Source organism: Sorghum bicolor, chromosome 1, assembly GCF_000003195.3.
Source record: "Sorghum bicolor cultivar BTx623 chromosome 1, Sorghum_bicolor_NCBIv3, whole genome shotgun sequence".
In the NCBI taxonomy this organism is placed as follows: domain Eukaryota; kingdom Viridiplantae; phylum Streptophyta; class Magnoliopsida; order Poales; family Poaceae; genus Sorghum; species Sorghum bicolor.
This window is the reverse complement of record NC_012870.2, coordinates 69,261,995-69,281,473: the sequence shown is the minus strand read 5'-3', so window position 1 is coordinate 69,281,473 and position 19,479 is coordinate 69,261,995. Positions and strand designations below refer to the sequence as shown.

Genomic DNA, 19,479 nt, shown 5'->3' with positions numbered 1-19,479 from the left:
GTTCGTCGGAACAGTGTCGGTTTTGTGTCCTCTGGTTGTTTCCATTTCCCTGTTTTCGGTTTGGTTTTGGGTGGCGGGTTCCATTCCATGGTAACCAACTTCCTTGCTTCATCTGCAAGATGCACCAAAACGGGGTGCTAGCTAGGCGCTATCGCGCTGTGGAGTATTAGCGATGTCCCTCATCACCATTCAGGCCGCTACTAGTAGCTTGGGGTGCCAAAGATTAGAATGGGAGAAAAGGCGTTCGCTTTTTGATGGCAAAGTTGTTGTTGTTCATGAGCGGCAAAGTGATTGATGAAAATCGCTGACGAACATTGAGCAAAGCGAGATGTCAGATGGTCATGGTCCAGTTTCCTTTCTTTCCCTTTTTTTTTTCTGGGTTGGGATGGGGCGTATACTCATCACATGCATGCGCTGTCATTCCTTGTGATGGATTATACACAGTCCACGTGATTGTTGAATAGCACGTGCGTTTCTAAGCTGTCTAATGACTGAGCTATTCAACAACATTGGGGGGTCAGGACTCAGCAGTACCCAGCCGGCCGCTTGCTGCCAATCAGCTCGGAGGGCTGAGCTGAGACAGAGGCACAGAGCGTTCACGAGTGCCCGGCGCTGCTTCCATCAGTTTCCACCAGCGCGGGACCGCAGGGCCGCAGCAGAACAAGAACTGTGGCCGGGCTCGGAGTCGGAGGGAGGACCCGGGTGCCGCGGGGGTCGGTCAGAGTCGGAGGCGATGACACACATCAGATCAGACACCAACTGGATCCCACCAAAAGAGGGCGTCAACCACCGTAGAAGGTCCGACTCCGACGACGACGCTAGTGCTTCTGGATTCTACTTCCCGGCCGGATCCCCCCACCCAACCGGGCGGCACCTGCCGCTGCTGCCCACTAGCGCTCCCGCCAGCCAGACTGCCACCGTCTCTCACGCTCACCAAACACAAAAAAGTTGACCCGGTTTCAACTGTGCCTGGAAATTGTTGCTAGGCCTTGTTTAGTTCCAAAAAATTTTGCAAAATTTTTCAGATTCCCCGTCACATCAAATCTTTAGACATATGCATGAAGTATTAAATATAGACAAAAATAAAAACTAATTGCACAGTTTGGTCGAAATTGACGAGACGAATCTTTTGACCCTAGTTAATCTATAATTGAACAATATTTGTCAAATACAAACGAAAAAGCTACAGTGTCGATTTTGCAAAATATTTTGGAACTAAACAAGGCCCTAGTCACATGTACTAGTGCAGTCACTAGTAGTCTAGTACGCATGTATGTATAGCAGATAGCATTAGATGAGAGAGTGATCATCCACTATCTTTATCTATATATACGTCAAAGTTCAAACTGTGTATGCCGGCCTGCCGGGTACCGAGTACTGTGTGCTTCACGATAACAGCCTAGTTTGATCGGTGCCGAGCGTAACGCAGGCAACTCTAAAAGTTATATCTTATACTAATTCTTAATGCACTACACAGGCGTATACTAAAATACTATACTAGGCTAGTTACTTGTACTAGCAAAGTACGGACAGTCGTCTAACGTTTTGTGCAGGCATGAGAGAGAGCAAGAGTCCGGAATGGGACATGTATATCACCCCACTAGTGTGGTAGTGATGCCGAAAACACCACGCGGCGAAGCCACGGCTACGAAGCAAAATACACCATGCTGCCACGCAAACACAATTTAGACGTACGCTTGGTCGGGGTAAGTGTTAGCATTAGTGCGTCACTAACTCGCACGCCACCTAATGATTGCTGCTGCGTCCGGGAAAAAGCAAAAAAAAGCGTGACACCAACACGACACCCGTCTCCCCTCGCCCGCCCGCCCGCTCCGCTTATAGCCTGCTGCCATCCTGTCCTCTCCTCGTCGCGCCGCTTCTCTTCTCCTACCACCCCCTTCCTCTGCTCGCCACCTCCCGCCCTTTTTAAACCACCACCACTACCAAATTTGCTTGCCTCCCCACCACCGCTTCCTGCGGTCGTCTAGCTAAGCTACCTAGTTAGGCCACGCCTTACATCGCCGGCCTCGACACGACGCGACGCGGATTAAGCGACACGACGCCAGAAGCCTCCGGGAGTCGGAGGAGCTAGCTACGCAGGCGTTGTTGTGCTTGGTTGGTCTCTGTGATGGGGTCGTCCACGGATCACGGCGGCGCCGGTGGGCGGGGCAAGAAGCAGGCCGGAGGGTCGCAGCTGTGGAAGAAGGCGCTGCTGCATTCCTCGCTCTGCTTCGTCATGGGCTTCTTCACCGGCTTCGCGCCGTCGTCCGTGTCCGACTGGACGTCCGCGGCGGTGGCGGCGGGACGGGTGGGCAGCAGCCACGTGGTCCGTGCGCTGCCGACGGCGGCGGCGGCTGGCGGCAGCGGGGCCGTGAACCGGAGCCTGCTGGCGCACGGCGCGGCGGGGGGCCTGCTGGGCCTGGGCGACCCGGCGTCCCCGCGGCCGCTGCTGGTGGTGGTCACGACGACGGAGTCGACGCCCGCGGCGTCCGGCGAGCGCGCCGCCGCGCTGACGCGGATGGCGCACACGCTGCGGCTGGTGGGTCCCCCGCTGCTGTGGGTGGTGGTGGAGGCCGCCCCGGAGGTTCCGGCCACGGCGCGGCTGCTGCGCGCCACGGGCCTCATGTACCGCCACCTGACATATAAGGACAACTTCACCGCCGCCGACGCCGCCGCGGGTAAGGAGCGGCACCACCAGCGGAACGTGGCGCTCGGACACATCGAGCACCACCGCCTCGCCGGCGTCGTCCTCTTCGCGGGCCTCGGCGACGTCTTCGACCTCGGCTTCTTCGACCAGCTCAGGGAAATCAGGTACCGTACCACTACCACCAGCCATCATAGTTGCCTCCCGTCCTAGGCGTATTGCCAAAGCAAAACTAGTAGTCTCCTTTTCATTACGCAGTACTAGTAGTTTAACAAAACAAAGGAAGAGGATTAAATTTAAAGCGCCGGTCTTTCTTGATGCGAGCAAGCTAAGCTAGGAGGCGCGCGTCGACGCCGTCACGCCATGGCGCTAGCGCCCAAAGCACACTAGTCATCGCTCGCTGCGAGCGACTTTGTCAGGCTGTCCCGAGAGCAACAGCTCACGCACCCTGGTGACCACCGCGGCGGGGGGGCTAGTTTAATCGGCGGTGAGAATCCGGGGCATGTGATGTGAGGAGCGAGGGCGCCCTACCCATCCCGGCGTCCGCCATTCAAGGGTCCTTTCCCTTTTAGCTGTCCACCTCGACTCCTTTTTCCGGCGCCTGCGCTGTACTGTACGACTACTTCCCAGTTCAGATCTCGGCGTACAGACAGACAGACAGACAGACGAGAGCCCCGGCATGGCATGGCAGCTGCTGCAGCACTCTGCAGCTCCTCTCCTTGGCTGTGGTTGGTTTTGTTTTTGTTCCCTTGCGTGCTTGTTTTTATTTTACTGCAAGTGTCGCGGTACAGCCGTGCTTTGGGCGACATCACGACGGGTGGTGTCCGGTATGCTACTACCGGTTTGGTGTGATAGCGTAGGAGACGCCCAATCGTGTCGGCGAGACGAATAGACGATGATTGCCACCCTTCAACTAACGGATCGGAGCCGCCTGCTGCGGATCTGATACGGCGCCCGGAAAGAAATGGTGGTGGTGACCGCGGACGCCAAAGCGCGGCTGCATTGCATTGCATTGCATGCACGGCCGTTGGATGCATGAGCCCGGCTGCCCGGCCAGAATCGCTGCCTCACAAAAATCTCCCTTCTCGTGCTCGTGTCAATTCCAGGTTTCCAGTAACGTTCACGTTTCTTTCTGAAATCGATGTGCGGCAACTTGCAGAAACGGCTCTACCTGCAGGATGTTTTTGTGTGCGTCCAGCGACTGATGGTCAGTAACCAGTAGTGCTGTTTCGGTCCAGTATTTGTTCCTGTATTTGTATGTGGCATGCCCAGTCGCGAAATTCACTCTTCTTTCCTTTTCGAGAACGTAAATCCACTCTTTTCCTTCAAGTTTGCTTTGCTTCAAAGCTTGCCTTTGTTGGTGGTTAGCTATCATGCTAACCACTTTTGCCGATTCAACAAATGTGCGTCCATCCAATCTGTACTGCCATTTCGATCGCCTACCTGCTGCTGTCTGATATCAGCACCGGCGGCCATCATCACATGATTTAACCACACTGTTCTGGTTAGATCGTACGGGCGGGCTAGCTACACGCCTACACCTGCGGCCTGCCTCAGTGATATTTTCGGGGGCGGCAATTAATGCTCAGTGATTAGGGCACACACAATGCAATACTCTATCATAGAGTGTAAGACAATTAATTACATATTATTTATAATATTTTGCTGATGTGACAACATATTTATTGAACAAAGAGGTAGAAAAAAATAAGACTTCAAGTCTTATTTAGACTCTAAGTCCACATTGTTCGAGATAATAAATAACTTTAGACTCTATGATAGAGTCTGCATTGTGAGTGCCCTTAGGTCATCCTCAATGGGAGTTTCATAGCTCAGTTTCTTATCATCTCTCTTTATTACTATAGCGCCACATCAGCATATTTAATATGCATGAAACTCTCATGAAACTCCATTGAGACTGGCCTTAGCAGCTCAGCTTTGGCATTTGACTGCATCTTCGAAACGGCGACGTGACGACATGCATGGACACTGTTGTTACTACGTCTGTACACAGTACACTACACATGAGCAGCATGAGCATGCACTTCGGACACAACTAATCACGACACGCGACGTGTCTTGTGTCGACGATGCTGATCGGAGAATCTGACGATTATAATTTTCTTTGCAGCGCGTTCGGTGCGTGGCCGGTGGCGACGATGTGGCGCGACGAGCGGAAGGTCGTGGTCCGGGGCCCCGCGTGCAGCGCGTCCGCGGTCACTGGCTGGTTCTCCCAGGACTTCAGCAGCAACGTTAACGGCACCGCGCCGGCCTCCGCCTCCACGGCGAGGCCCAGCGAGGTGGACGTCCACGGCTTCGCCTTCAACAGCTCCGTGCTCTGGGACCCCGAGCGCTGGGGCCGCTACCCGACCTCCGAGCCCGACAAGTCCCAGGTCAGTCGCCGCAATCACCCCTTCACGCATCTACTTACGATACAGACATGCATGTGTTGTACTCTAATGTACCTCCAGCAGCGTTACGTTGCCGTGTGTGATGTGTCAAAGAAACCCAAAGCAGAATGTAACTAGCAAGCGGTCGCCTCGCCTTTCGCACGGCGCCGTGGTGGTCTGAACGCCCTTGCGTTGCAGACGCCCGGGGTTTTTCTTTGGGGGGTCACATTGAAAGAGGGATTTCCGACATGAAAGCGGCGTTTCGGCCGTCAGCTAGCTAGCGCGCCGTTCATCATAATTCATGGCTGCTCGTGCCTCGTGCATGTGGTAAGGGAGGGAGTGACGAGAGGGGAAAAAAAAGCCATGTCTCGTGGCCCATCTGTCCTAACTTTCCCGTGTCAAACATATCCGTCCATGTCACCGGTCACCAGTCACTAACACAGCCCCCTCATGTGTGCGTAAAGATCAGTGTTCTCATTTCGATGACCAAGAAGATTAGTTAGGGGCTGGTTTCTTGTAGCAAATGGCGTGGGTGTCGGTAGCCGGTACAGTGCAGGTGCAGCAATAGACAAAACAGATCGAATCCCAGAGGATCTGGAGACGGCATTTGCAAATGACAAATCGTGCTTAATTCTTTATATTATATATTCTGTGCCTTGGACTGATCTGGTGCGGTGGGAGGAGGGGAGGGGGCCATCCGGCCATGGCTGAGTAGGACCTGTGCAGCCTTGATGAAAGTCCTTTGCAAGGCAAACCCAGTTGGTGCCTGAGGTTTGGCTAGTTTTAGCAGTAGGACACTTGGCCCTTTTAAAAAAATTCTTTTAGGTTTATTATTGCCCCCTTTTTAAAAAAATAGGTGAGCATCTTATAGGGTTACAATTGACTGCTGATCTTTCTTGATCTAACAACTAAAGCAGCCCGTTTGTTGTGATGGTCAATCATCCAACGCTGTGATCATTGCTCCTGTCCTGTGCGATGCCAAAAGAAATCATGATTTCTTGCTTGAAAAGTAGAAGATTACTTGCCCTGACATGTTTTTGGCTTCTGTTGTTTTTGATTCAGGACTCCATGAAATTCGTCCAGCAAGTGGTTCTTGAAGATCTTAGCAAGGTGAAGGGCATTCCTTCCGATTGTTCAGAGGTCATGGTATGGCACGTCGATACGACTGCGCCTTCTTCTTCCTCGTCGTCGCAACCATCTATGCACAACAAGAGAAGATAGAAAGAAATGTGAACCATATAAGAGAAGGGACGAGCTGGAGGACGGCCGGAGTGGTGTACATTGTACATGCATGGCTACACCCTTAAGATGTTGATTGTCCTGCTAGCTAGCTGCAAAGAAGGAAAAAATTTTGGTTTTCTCACCAGAGGATGGATCAACCTCTGACCCCCGCTTCTCCATCATAATGTACAATTTTCCACTATTCTTTTCTCTAAAAAAATGTGATATATGTATAATTTCTTCTTTTCTTTCCTTTTTTTTATATATTCAAGAGGGTTTAGGTGAATACATACATAATACCCCCTTGAAGTGTCTCTCTCAAGGATGTAATGGATAGAAGGCAAGCTAAAAAAATCAACTTAACAATGATGATACATGTTCTCTTTTGTTCAGAAGTCACTCCAATGCAAGGTGTCCAATTCGTAGAAAGGAATAGACCACCTGTACTGTACTAACAAGCATGCTTCGGAAGCACACAAAACTATGGCATTGTTCTTGGTGGTCCACTGTACCCGTTCATTAGGAGCAAGATGGGGGGCTCTTGAGTACCATGGCATGGCTGTTGTTGGCCCATCGCCATCGTGCGGAAAATTGACTATATGGTGAGGGCTAGGAGTTAGGAGCTGATGTGGATTGGACACATGCTTTTGAAAAAAGGAAGCTTCAACAGTCTACCTGCAACAGGCGGCCATTATGGAACGTAGTCTTGTTGTGTTGTACAGTACTATAATCTGCAGGTGTCTTGGGATTCCTAGCTATCTTGTCGCCGACACTATTGTAAATTGTAAGGAGCCTGTTGCCCGGGCTTTCATCTGCACTTCTGCAGTACCGGTAAACAGACATTCTCTCGAATGTGCTTTTGTTGGCTTCGTGTAGAACCACTGAAACACAAGTGCCAACACTCTTGGCGGATGGTAGAAAAAACATAATAGACACATGTTTTCTGATGACGAACACCGTGGTGACAAACTCGTCTCTAGCTTGGCTATATATATATATATCTAATAGATTTAAATACAGAGAAGAACATGGACTACATATAGGCCACGGATTTGTCAGGGACTAACCTTGACGTCCGGCCTTCATGCCATGATCCACATGACTCACGCAACGACGTCCGAGAGCCTCTCGCTCATTCGTGCATCATGGGCATGACTTGGCAACCACGCACACCATCATTGCTTGCCAGCATAAAACCTAGAGTCCAGGAGGCACACACGACCCAAAAATAACGCTCGCGTATTATTTCTAACAATCACTCCACATCCCATACACCCAACCTACAGGAGCGTCGGCTTGTCGTCGACGTCGGTGCCTTCCTTGTTGTCATTGTGCTTCACCAAAAAATAGTGTGTCTATTGTGCTTATTCTACATCTCACCAAGAGCGTTGGTGTGTGTGTGTGTTTGAATGGTTTCTGGGCGAAGCCAACAGTTAGTACCAAAGCCGGAGAAGATGTCGACTATGTTGATGGAGGAGTATGTCAGCAGGCTGTGCGTGGCGGAAGAGCGCTGCAGCGGAGTCAAGGCAATCACGGATGGCCTCATGGAAGAGCAGTCGGAGGTGCATTGATGTCGTCAACGCCGCAGCAAGGAGACCGCTCTTTGTCGCTGCCTTCGCTCGAGCGCTCCTTGCTGCGGTGTTGATGACATCGACGCGCCTCCGACTTCTCCTCCTTAAGCAGTAGACGCTCGATGTCATCTGTGACCGCCTTGTCTCTGCAGCAGCACTCCTCCGCCACGCGCAGCCTGCCGACATGCTCCTCCAACAATATGGTCGACACCTTCTCTGGCTTTAATATCAATTGTTCGCTTCTCTCAGGAACCACTTAAACACACACGCCAACGCTATTGGCAAGAGGGAGAAGAAGCACAACAGACACACTGTTTTCCAGCTATGAACGCCGCGGCGACAAACTTGCTTGTATATTAGCTACATATTCACTGGACTTGGTAACAGAATACATAGCAGAATAAGGGCTACATATAGGTCACAGACTCGCCAGGAACTAACCTTCACGTCCGACCTTCGTGCCATGATCTGCATGACTCGCTCAACGACTTCCAAGAGCCTCTCGCTCGTTCGTGCATCATGGCTTCTCCATGTGAACCGGCAACCACGCATACCACTCCACTCTATCAAACTAGCACTTCTCTAAAGACTAAACTTAGTCTTGACCATTGCATGCCAGCATGCAACCTAGACTCCAAGAGGCACACACGACCCAAAAATAGTGCTAGTGGATTATTTCTAACAGCTTTGTCGTGTCCAGCATATAATCCATGATTAATTACTACTTGTTTAGAGCCTGAAGGTAAGGGAAAACAAAAACAGAACAAAAACCCTGCACCACCTGGCAAATGTTTCTCTCGTCTCTTTTCTCTGAAGCAGTACCCTTTCCATTGGTTCTGAACTTCTGGATTCTGGTTGCCATTTGTTTCAAAAAAAAAAGAACTTCTGGCTGCCCTGCAGTATGAAAATCTGAAGAACTGTAACATACGGCATAGTCTAATGCTGTCCTGTACTTCTGTCGGTTGTTATTGGGCGAATGGCCGTGGTCTGTACTCTGAAGATCACTTGGCTGACTAAACTGTAGCTCTGATTATATATACTCAACAAAAAGTCGCTATAGTTCTTGTGCAAGCGAGCTCCGCAAGCACAAGCTCTGAATCGCACACGCATAGATCTCGTTCTTCACATTTTAATTTAACATCTCCACCTGATTATCGTGGCTGTCCAGCTCGGATTGCTGAGCTGTGTGCATCGATCTGACATCCATGTATCTTCACATCGTGGAATTTGTGCTGTGATGGAGAGAAAAATATATACACATGCGTAATGCAGTATTCCTGTCCTCGCAGGTAGCAGCCGGCATGCCCTGCTGGGCAACTGACTCTGGTTTCCGACCAACGCTGTTGACTTGATCAATGAGCCCAAAAGGCCTTCGGACAAGCCCCATCTCCCTCAAGATCCTTCTTGTGTTGGGAGAAAAAGGTTTCGGCCCGTTTGACATACACATAGAGAGCCTTTTTTCCTCCTCAAAAAATAAAATAAAAACCGGCGTAGTAGCTCCAGCTCTGGAGCCGAAATACTCTACCACCATTGATCAAGTATCTGAAGGGGGTCAGTTCCAACATGCCGCATAAATTTACATTCAACCACCAGTTTAACTGTTGGGAGATGCGCAAGTGACACAAACAGACCTTTGTATCGTTGCATTCTAATCATTACTTAAGTTTATCAAAAATGTGATGAAACCTATGGTATGGAGTATAGCTTTCATGAACTGATTCGGACTTGTACTTTTGAAGACGAATACTCAGATACAAGGTCATTTCTTTCCTGTAAAATGGCTTTGTAAATGCCAGGATACAGGACAGTGTTGCAAAGCATTGTTCCTTGTCTGCGCCACATGCTTGCTGAAAGTACCCTGCCTCAATCAGCTTGGAGCTTCGCCTCACCTGCTTTCTCAGCTTCACTCAACACGAAGTTCTTCAGTGATTCCACATCCCTATGTCCTGCAGTAGCATGGAATACAGTTTCATGTTGATGTCAGTACAGAATACTGTCAAATGAAGCAGAAAACCAAACGAAAAGGAATATGTTCACATGCAAAAGCACTGCAACAGACATAAAGATACAAAGGACAAGTAGAAACCAAAGTAGGGAAGAAACAAATAATATGTACTCCCTCCATCCCAAATTGTAAGTCGTTTGACTTTTTTTACCCCAAGTTTGACCACTCGTCTTATTCAAAAAATTTGTACAAATATAGTCAAATTTAAGTCATTCTTAAAGAACTTTTATTAATAAACCAATACACAACAAAAAAAAGTGATATTTTGTACAAAACTTTGAATAAGACGAGTGGTCAAACTTGATATTAAAAAAGTCAAACGACTTACAATTTGGAATGGATTGAGTACTATACATAACTGGAAGTTGCTAAGTACCAACTTGTTCTCAAACAAAAATGGCTAAAAATTTGTGTAATGAAAACGGTACGGGTATTTTCCGACCGTATTCGAGATCGAATTCGTTTAGAGAGGTTTAGATCTGTCCGTATCCGAGTTCGAATATTTAACATCCGATATCGTATCCGTATCCGAATATTTAAATCGTATATTTATGATGTCGACATCCAATCGTATCTTATCCGACATGATTGACATTATCCGTATTCGGATCCGAATCCAACCATAAATATGAAAACAAATATGATATCGGTGATATCCGTTCGTATCCGATCCGCTTTCATCCCTAAATGTACTTAATGTTAAGTGTAAGCTAGCAGATCCATGAATGTAAGTGGTGAATTTTGAGTATTGGGTGATGAATAGCACTGCAAAAATGACTATTGCATATAATCAACTTTGGGGCATGGTTCAAATTCCAAAGGATATGAATTCATTATAAAGTAGTAAGTAGCTAAATAGGCAACTTGTAAGCAATAACTCCAACAATACAGTACCATAGCATTCAATGGCTACAAAGATTCATTTTGGTAGTAGTCAGCATGATCAATAAACGGCAATTTACTGAGACATGTTCTTCTCATCATTCACTTACATGTTGTTATTGCCTCTGATATTAAAACTAACCATACCCGCACCACTATTAGTGGATTTAGCAAAATCTTCATAGAAGGGGTGACCTATTCATCTAAAAGTAAATTGCCCACGGAACGGAAGTGTGCACTTGTCTGATATACAAATGGTTTAAATGTCAAATTCGAATTTGAATCAATTTACAAAGATTGTAGACTTTGAGAGCCCTCTCCCGCTACAAGTATAATGCATAGATGCTCATAAGGGGTGTGGGCCAAAACTAGAAGAACAAACATGGTCTTATGTTGGAATTTTTGCCTAAAACTATGGTGAAATGGTGAAACAAAGTTTACCTTTATATTTTGCTACTTCTTCGCCTTCATAAAACACCTTGAATGTTGGGTAGGAATGGATATCCACCTTTGAGCATACTGGTTTGCTGACACCACAGTCAACTTGCCCTATCTCAATTTCATCCTCACCTTCCATAACCTTTCCCAGGTCCTCCCATAGTGTTCCAAGGTTCTTGCTGCAAATGCCACACCCTTAACAAATCAGCTTTGTGGCAATAAAAAATCTATACATAAGCCAACATTCATCTAACCCCTATGAGAAGCATGCGTTACCAGTGTTTACACCAGGGGACGCAAAATTTCACAAACCAAATTGTGTCCTTCTCCTTTATCTAAACACAAGAGAGAAATATCTCAGAATCAAATTTGATTGACTGAAACAAATATACAAACATACAGCAGGTCACAGTAGCACTGTCTGGTCTTTGTTTGACTAATTGTGCGAACTGTAAGGATGTAAGCCTGAAAACTATGTGAATATCCTAATGAGAAAGTAGTAACTAAATAATATATTTGAACTCCTGCGCTACCTATATCAGGATATCAGTTAAGAGGACTGCAGAAGTTATGATCCATCCGTTTAATAACGGCGAGTGCCAACTTAGCAATTATGAAGTCAATGAAGTGAAACCATTGAACAATTTGGCATACAGCTACCAAATCTTGCTCCGTGACTAAGCATGCCGATCTGTCTAGTATCTAGTGTCGCTAATTCTTGGGTCCATCAGCGCAACATAGAAAAGGTACATCTGTGCCAAGTATCCCCGACTTGAAGGTAAGGCGGAGAGAAGAGAGTCGAGAGAGAAGGGCACGGCAAGGAGTACCCGTACCTTGTCGGAGAAGGTCTCTTCGGTGAGAGTGATGACTTCGGCGCTGGAGCGCACGGTGAGGACCACGAGGACGGTGAGCGACGCCAACAAGAGGTGGATCGGTAGGCGCCCTCGGCGGGTAGCGCCTAGATCCATGGCTCGCACGGACGGCGACGACCGCGACGGCGAGGGGAGAGAGAGGGGAAAGAAGAGGTGGGGGTGGGGTGCGGTGTGCGAATACTGAAGTCGATGACTTGGTGTTTGTTGGGCCGTTATGGGCCGATAGATACGATGCCTTTATCGTGTGAACTTCTGGGCCTCCGCATTGTGTTCGTGAGTGCAGCCCAGTTCGCGTTATCGAATAGCATTTGTCAAGTCGTCACATAGCGCTCCTGTGTTAGCTGACGGCTCTGTACTGCTGTCTCAAGTCCCTTTTTTTTCATCCATGGGGTTAGGGATGTTTGATTCCCTTTCTATTCAAAAAAAAACTTTAGGTTTTGATTTATCATTTTGCATAATAGAACTAAATATCATTTAATTTTTTAAGCAAAAAGATGGTTATTCTTTATTTTAGATTTTAACCTTAATAGACAAAAAAAAAAGCTCAAAAGAGTCTCGAGAGGTCCTTATGAGAGCAATAAATTCTACATTTTGGATGGAACTAAACATATAACTCTAAAAATTTTGGCATTTTATGAGGAACTAAATTTTGACATTCCAAAGTAGTTGTCATTTTGCATTTTATGAGGAACTAAACACGCCCTTAGGCCTTCCTAAGAATTTTGCAAAAAATTTTAAGATTCTCCGTCACATCCAATCTTATGCCACATACATGGAGCATTAAATATAAATAAAAAATAACTAATTATATATTTTGTCTGTAATTTGCGAGACAAATCTTTTGAGCCTAATTAGTCTATGATTGGACAATATTTGTCAAATACAAACGAAAATTCTACGGTGTCTATTTTGTAAAAAAAAATTGCAAGTAAACAAGATCTTAGTTCCCAAAAATTTCAAGATTCTTCGTCGTATCAAATATTACAGCACATGAATAAAACATTAAATATAGACAAAAATATATAATTAATTGTATAGTTTGTCTGTAATTTGCTAGACGAATCTTTTAAGTCTAGTTAGTCTATATTTAAACAATAATTATTAAATACAAACAAAAATATTACTTACAAAAAAATCACCATAAGGCCAGGCCCAACGCACCACCGTGGCTTGTAGCCTCGGCTTCCACGTCCGCACCAGACTGCCACCTCAACTCGATTGATGGCCTTGCAGTCGGTGATAGGATCTTGTAGAAGCGGCGTATGCTTTGTCAGGTAAAAGCTGCAGGCAGCTAGCAAGTTTTGCGTTGGATGAACGATGCACCCAAATACATACTAGGGCCTTGTTTACTTTCAAAAAATTTTGCAAAATAGAAATAGTAGCACTTTCGTTTGTATTTGACAAATATTGTTCAATTATGGACTAACTAGGCTCAAAAGATTTGTCTCGCCAATTCCGACCAAATTGTGCAATTAGTTATTATTTTCATCTATATTTAATACTCCATACATAGGTCTAAAGATTCGATGTGACGGAGAATCTGAAAAATTTTGCAAAATTTTTGGCGAACTAAACAAGGCCCAGGAGGAAGTCTGCAACCGAGCAAAAAGCAAAAGCAACTTCTGTGCAGGTGATGAAAGCAGTGGGTCTTCGTTGTATTGCTTTGGATGGGAGTTTTGAAGCCTAGAAATTTCATGTCTACATGGACGGTAACTTTTTGCTAAGGCTAATAAGCTCGTTAGCCTCGGTTGGGAAAGCCCTAAATAGCCCCACGTATGAAGCCGGTGCTGTTCATTCACGAGACCCCCGCCCTGGTGATGATGCAGGCATGCAGCAGAGCAGAGAACACAGCAGGCTACCGCGAGAATTTCGCGGTCTGCAGCTACCGAGCGAGCAGAGCGGCAGAGGAGGCCAGATATGAGGGGCATATTCCCTTCCCGTCAGCCACAGGCCCACAGCGAATCAAACTCAGGCGCCGGTTTGTGCTGATTTTCTTTAACACGTTAAATATTTTGATATATACATAAAATATTTATGAAATTAAAACATAACTAGATAATAATTTACAAGATAAATCTTTTTACATCTAATTAATTTATGATTAGACATTAATTATTAAATAAAATAAAAAAACGTCCTATCTACTAAATTTTAAGACCAGTCTCAATGTATAGTTTTATGTCACAGTTACTAAAACTAAAACTAGGTAAGCGAGCCATATGAGTTTCATGGGGATGAAACTTCTCTCTCATCTGATGAAACTTATTCATTTAATGACTATGTCAAGTCAGTAATTTTACTTATGTGACATCCTATTTAATATGCATGATACTCTCATAAAACATGCATTGAACATGCATTGAGACTGCTTAACAACACTAACACAAACACCCGCTTAGGTCGACGGGCCGTCGGCGGGTTCGTCCGGCTGACGGTTTTTCTCCGGAGGGCGGAAAAAAACAAAACTGCAAAAGGAAGAAACAAGGAAAGGAAAGCTGCACTGCACCGACCGTAGCTGTTGTTGACCGGCAGTCTGGCAGACACCGCTCGTTGTATAGTGCCCAATACAGACTCAAGTAGTCCAAGTGTACTACTAGTCTACTACTCATCCTGCTACCGCTCGACTAGTATCATCTTTTACGGGCCTAATGGTGCAGTGCTCCGTCGTCACTGAGTCCGGTCTTGTTGAGATCAAAAACTCTTTTTTATATATTATAACACATTTAATAATTATTGTTTCATTATAAACTAAATAGACTTAAAAAATTTATCTTATCAACTACAACCAAACTATATAAATATTTTTTTAATCTACATAAAATTTAATATGACGATTTTTTTTAAAAAAATAAATTTTAGGGTAAACTAAACAAGACCTTTGTTTGTTTACCTCCTCTGGTCGGCCGGCGTACTCCGTCAATCTCCATGTGAGGCCTTGTTTAGTTTACTCTGAAATTCAAAAAAATTTTAAGATTTCTCGTCACATCAAATATTGTGGCAGATACATGAAGCATTAAATATAAACGAAAACAAAAATCAATTGCACAGTTTGTCTGTAATTTACGAGACGAATTTTTTGAGCTAGTTAATCTATAGTTGGACAATAATTATCAAATACAAACGAAAGTGCTACAATGCTAAAATTCAAAATCTTTTCAAAAAACAAGGCCTAAACAAGGCCTGAATGTGTGATTCTCGGTGCAGGTGCACGTGGACCTTCCAATTTGCATAAGGCTTTGTTTAAAAAAACCAAAAACTTTTCAAGATTTCCTATCGCATCGAATCTTGCGACACATGCATAAAGCATTAAATATAGATAAAAATAAAAACTAATTACACAGTTTGACTATAGATCGCGAGATGAATCTTTTAAGCTTAGGTATCAATAATTAAACAATATTTATCAAATAAAAACAAAAGTGCTACCGTGTGGTTTCAAAACAAATGAACTCAACAAGGCCTAACTTCGGCTGTCATTGCAAGAGTGGACCATCCGGCGACAGCAATGGCACGGGCCCTGGCGGCCTGGCCTTCCGCCGATGCGGCGGGCGCAACAAGTGACCACCGCCAAAAACACACACGCACACACCACCGCTCTACTAGGAGCACTAGCTCAGAAGATCACGGATCAAACCGTTGGGGGCTTTAGCTACCCTACCCAACCCAACACATTCCACCATGTTCCCTCACGGAACCACGCCGTCCTCCCGCTTTCGCAGCAGCGGCTTCTCCTTTTGTCAACCACCCCCAACGCACGGGCACGTTCCGCGCCGCCGGTTCGCCGGCCGAGTTGGTTATTAACTTATTACTCGTACCACTACCACTATGCCTTTTGCATGTCACCTTATCTCGACCGGATGAGTCGGTGACGACGTCTCGCTGGATGGGCATCTTCTTCTTCTTCTTCTTCTTCTCCTTCTTTATCTAATCCGTCCTTTTCTTGCCAAATCAAAGACACGCCGGCGAACTAATGACCGTGTGATGACTCATCAGCGGCCCCATGATGGAATGATGGGGCCCAGCCACGGCCTGCTATCATGCAATTGCCTCACGATTCTTGGATGGACGCGCTTGCTCTCGATCGATCCCCTTGTCATGTACGACAGCTCACATCTTGGTTCTAGAACCAACGATCATATGGAAAACGAATAAAGATACTCAACTTGCCTTTCGTTCTACTGTTTTTTTTTCCTTTTTCTTTTGCCCCTTTCAGTGGCATGGACAAGTGTCATCCAGAATCCAGCTTTTGTATCATAATCTCATCGGCGTTACTCTATGGGAAACTGACACCCACGACATGTCTTTCATGGAATTTCGCTCGAATAAGATGGTGCCTTGTGGACCAGATTCTCTCTTGAGGCACATGGCAATGGTTCATCATGGTTCCTTTGTTTCATTGATGTTGATACGTATGTCATGTGCAGCTCTTTCCTCTGGATTTTATTTATTAGCACCTCCGGTTCAGTTTATTATAAGGCATTTCATGTACTTGTCAAGAGTCAAATTTTATTATCTTTGATCCATAATAAGTTACTAATACTTAAACTATATTATAATAAAAACTTGATACTATCAATTTTACACTTCTCCTATATTTCAGGTGTCTGGATTTTAAGATGATTTTAGGAATAGTACAAGTAAATTATTACTTCTGTAATTAATTGTTTGCCTTTGTGTCATAACATAATAAATTTATGTCCAATTTTAGCATAAAATATATGCAATAAACATCATCGGAAATAAAATTAAATTTAGGTGGTCCCTTAAATTTGTAATCAAATTAAATATCCAACAATTATAAGTCTATAATCATAAAACAATATAATATGATGATCAAAGTGTAATTAAGAAAACTATATACCATACTAGAATATGTCTTATAAACTTTACCTGAGAGAGTGATTAACAAAATGATTTATAGTGCTTGCCAAATATGAAAGCTAAGATGGTTCGTGTGGAAGGAAAAAAGTGATTACCTCCATCCTAAAATATAATCCATCTGTAATATAATGTAGTGCATTTTAGGAAAGACAAATTAAGACAACATAAAAGACACACATGCTCTCATTTTATTTTCCCAATCTGACGTTATCATCGACGTGATTAATCACGATTGGTTCATAAATGAAAAATATTTAATACAAAACTAGTTTTTTTCCTCTAGAATTAATGCATTATATTTGAGAATAATTTTTGAATGCTAAAATATACTACTTACAGGATAGGAGGGAGTAACTACATTTAGTCTTCAATTAGACAGGTAAAGGAAAGTGGTAACATATTATAAAAATATGACTGCATTTAGTCTTTAATCAAACATGCTAAGAAAAGTGAAAGATATTGTAAAATATAACTACATTTACTCTTTAATCAAACATGTCTTATATGGCTTCCATTAACTCGTTCATGCACACATAATCTACGTATGGGTACGACAACGATGTCTACTTGCATGTCTCTATGTCTATCCTGTGAGCATATCCAATAGATCTCGAAGGAAATATGCTACCATTCATTGATCTGCAAAGGTGCATTTTCATCCATTCATCTAATCAGTTATACCCAAAACTCAAATGTAGTTTTTTATACGTTTTTTAAACTCTATATGTGGTTGTATTCTAAGATGGGGTACATATTTTGTTTCATTTATGCACCTTTAAAATTTAGGTGACTAAGAGCATCTCCAAGAGTTCCCAAAAGCACTTGCCATCCTTGTTTTTTTGGCAAAATTAGAAAAAATCTAGGTCCAACAGTTTGGTATATAGGTTGGCAAATTTTCCAAACTTGGCATCCACCGGTCCTTCACGCGGATATTTGCGCGCGTTGGGGGACTTGCCATCGCGTTGCCATCGCCCGAAATCCCGACCCCGCCTCCTCTCCCGCGCGCAGATGGAAACTTCACCGTGCTGCTGTGTCGTGTAGTAGTGCGAGTGGCCGGCAAACATTGATGATGGACGGCAACAGCAGCTGATGCAGTCTCAGTTTGTCCTTGCGATGGTGCAGTAGCAGCGTGGCAGGCAAATCGCCAAGGAACACCAGCTGCCGGTACTGACAGATTGTGCACACCTGACAGAAACAACCGGTATATATATATATATATATATATATATATATATATATATATATATATATATATATATCAATCACAGATAACATGTGTGGCGGCGCGCGTGAGGTCAGTGGCGGCCAGGCGATGAGTGATGTCGATCGGGCGCCCAGGTGAAACGTCGGACTGGAATCAGTTGAGGGAGGTTGGAAGTGGGCCTACTTTTTTAGTTTTGCCAAGTCCATATGCCAAACCATTGGAGAGGCCACAAATTTACACTTGCCATATGTTTTAGCAACTTGCCAAATCATAAGATTTGGCAAGTGAGTTTTCCATAACTCTTGGAGATGCTCTAACAACAATAGGGCAAACTACTAAGCCAAAAGCCAAAGGAAATTGGCTTGACAAAGTTAGGTTAGTACAACACTAATTTATCTATTTTTTACCACTTACTCCTAACTCCGCTAGTGAATACAACCACTGGTTTTCTGTACCAAAAAATAATCATGACCAACTACTGATCATTGTGTTTATCACCGATAATTTACATTGAAAATCTAATTACGTACGTAGTGATAGAAATACACACATTAGGACGTGTTCAATGACTCTTTGTTCTAGCCGAGGCACATTGCACGTGCAGAGCATTGGTGTTGTCTCCCTCTATACGCGGTTTGCATCACCATGAAAACGAATAAACGATTTCGGTATATCATCATCACTCATATAGTACAATACGCTGTTCTACGAGGAGGATTAAAAATAAAAAACACAGAGGACCACCCTTATCCAATCCCGCTGGCTCCACCGCTCCACGTGCCCGCCACGCCGGGCAAGCAATCAATCAGCACTTTACCGTTGGTAACCCACCACGTGGCAGGCGCCCATTGGCCATGTATATCCAACAAAGCCGCTACTGCTGCTACAGTGCCAAATATTCTACTTAGGCCAAGCCGAGTCTTAGTGGAGGTTTCACCGAGATGTCATGCACATTTATTAGAGCGTCATGTCAGCAAAACTATACTTTTTGCATGAAACGAAGAGGAGAGAAAAGGAAATAATTTCACCGCAGTGAAACCCCGCGAGCGTTGTTTCCCACGCGGTGAAACGGGATGAAATCCCCACTGAGAACTAAATTGTTTCACCATATTGAATGTGATCTAATCATTTTGCAGTAATTAAATGCTTTGCTCAGCCTAGGAAACGTCAAGGTGAAACTCATGCACTGTGGAGATTGTTTCATTGATGCTCTGTCAGCAGATTTGTTTTGGAAATAGTGCAAAGGGGTAACCTTTAGGTGCACCTCCAAACCTCTTTAGTTCAAATATTTGTACTACTTCTTAATATTTTTAGAGAAGTAGTATAAATATTTGAACTAAAGAAGTTTAGAGGTACACCTAATCATCACTC

General features: G+C 44.8%; 2 protein-coding genes across 2 annotated transcripts; one reads left to right on the top strand and one right to left on the bottom strand.

The window, feature by feature from the left end:
- On the top strand, positions 1,849-6,647 carry LOC8084039 (probable glucuronosyltransferase Os03g0287800). Its single transcript, XM_002468003.2, has 3 exons — positions 1,849-2,811; positions 4,776-5,037; positions 6,097-6,647. Exons 1-3 carry the CDS (start codon positions 2,129-2,131, stop codon positions 6,253-6,255), a joined length of 1,104 nt encoding a protein of 367 aa, XP_002468048.1. The 5' UTR covers positions 1,849-2,128; the 3' UTR covers positions 6,256-6,647.
- On the bottom strand, positions 9,370-12,220 carry LOC8081442 (protein disulfide isomerase-like 5-1). Its single transcript, XM_002465378.2, has 4 exons — positions 11,985-12,220; positions 11,428-11,486; positions 11,155-11,330; positions 9,370-9,772 (listed from the first exon to the last, which is right to left on the bottom strand). The coding sequence occupies exons 1-4, from the start codon at positions 12,117-12,119 to the stop codon at positions 9,690-9,692; spliced, it is 453 nt and encodes a 150-aa protein (XP_002465423.1). The 5' UTR covers positions 12,120-12,220; the 3' UTR covers positions 9,370-9,689.

Coding starts and splice junctions, on each gene's coding strand:
- LOC8084039 (XM_002468003.2), top strand. CDS start 2,129: ATGGGGTCGTCCACGGATCACGGCGGCGCCGGTGGGCGGGGCAAGAAG. Junction 2,812..4,775: donor GACCAGCTCAGGGAAATCAG/GTACCGTACCAC, acceptor TTTTCTTTGCAG/CGCGTTCGGTGCGTGGCCGG. Junction 5,038..6,096: donor CCGAGCCCGACAAGTCCCAG/GTCAGTCGCCGC, acceptor TTTTTGATTCAG/GACTCCATGAAATTCGTCCA.
- LOC8081442 (XM_002465378.2), bottom strand. CDS start 12,119: ATGGATCTAGGCGCTACCCGCCGAGGGCGCCTACCGATCCACCTCTTG. Junction 11,331..11,427: donor GTCCCCTGGTGTAAACACTG/GTAACGCATGCT, acceptor TGGCATTTGCAG/CAAGAACCTTGGAACACTAT. Junction 9,773..11,154: donor AGAAGTAGCAAAATATAAAG/GTAAACTTTGTT, acceptor ATGCTACTGCAG/GACATAGGGATGTGGAATCA.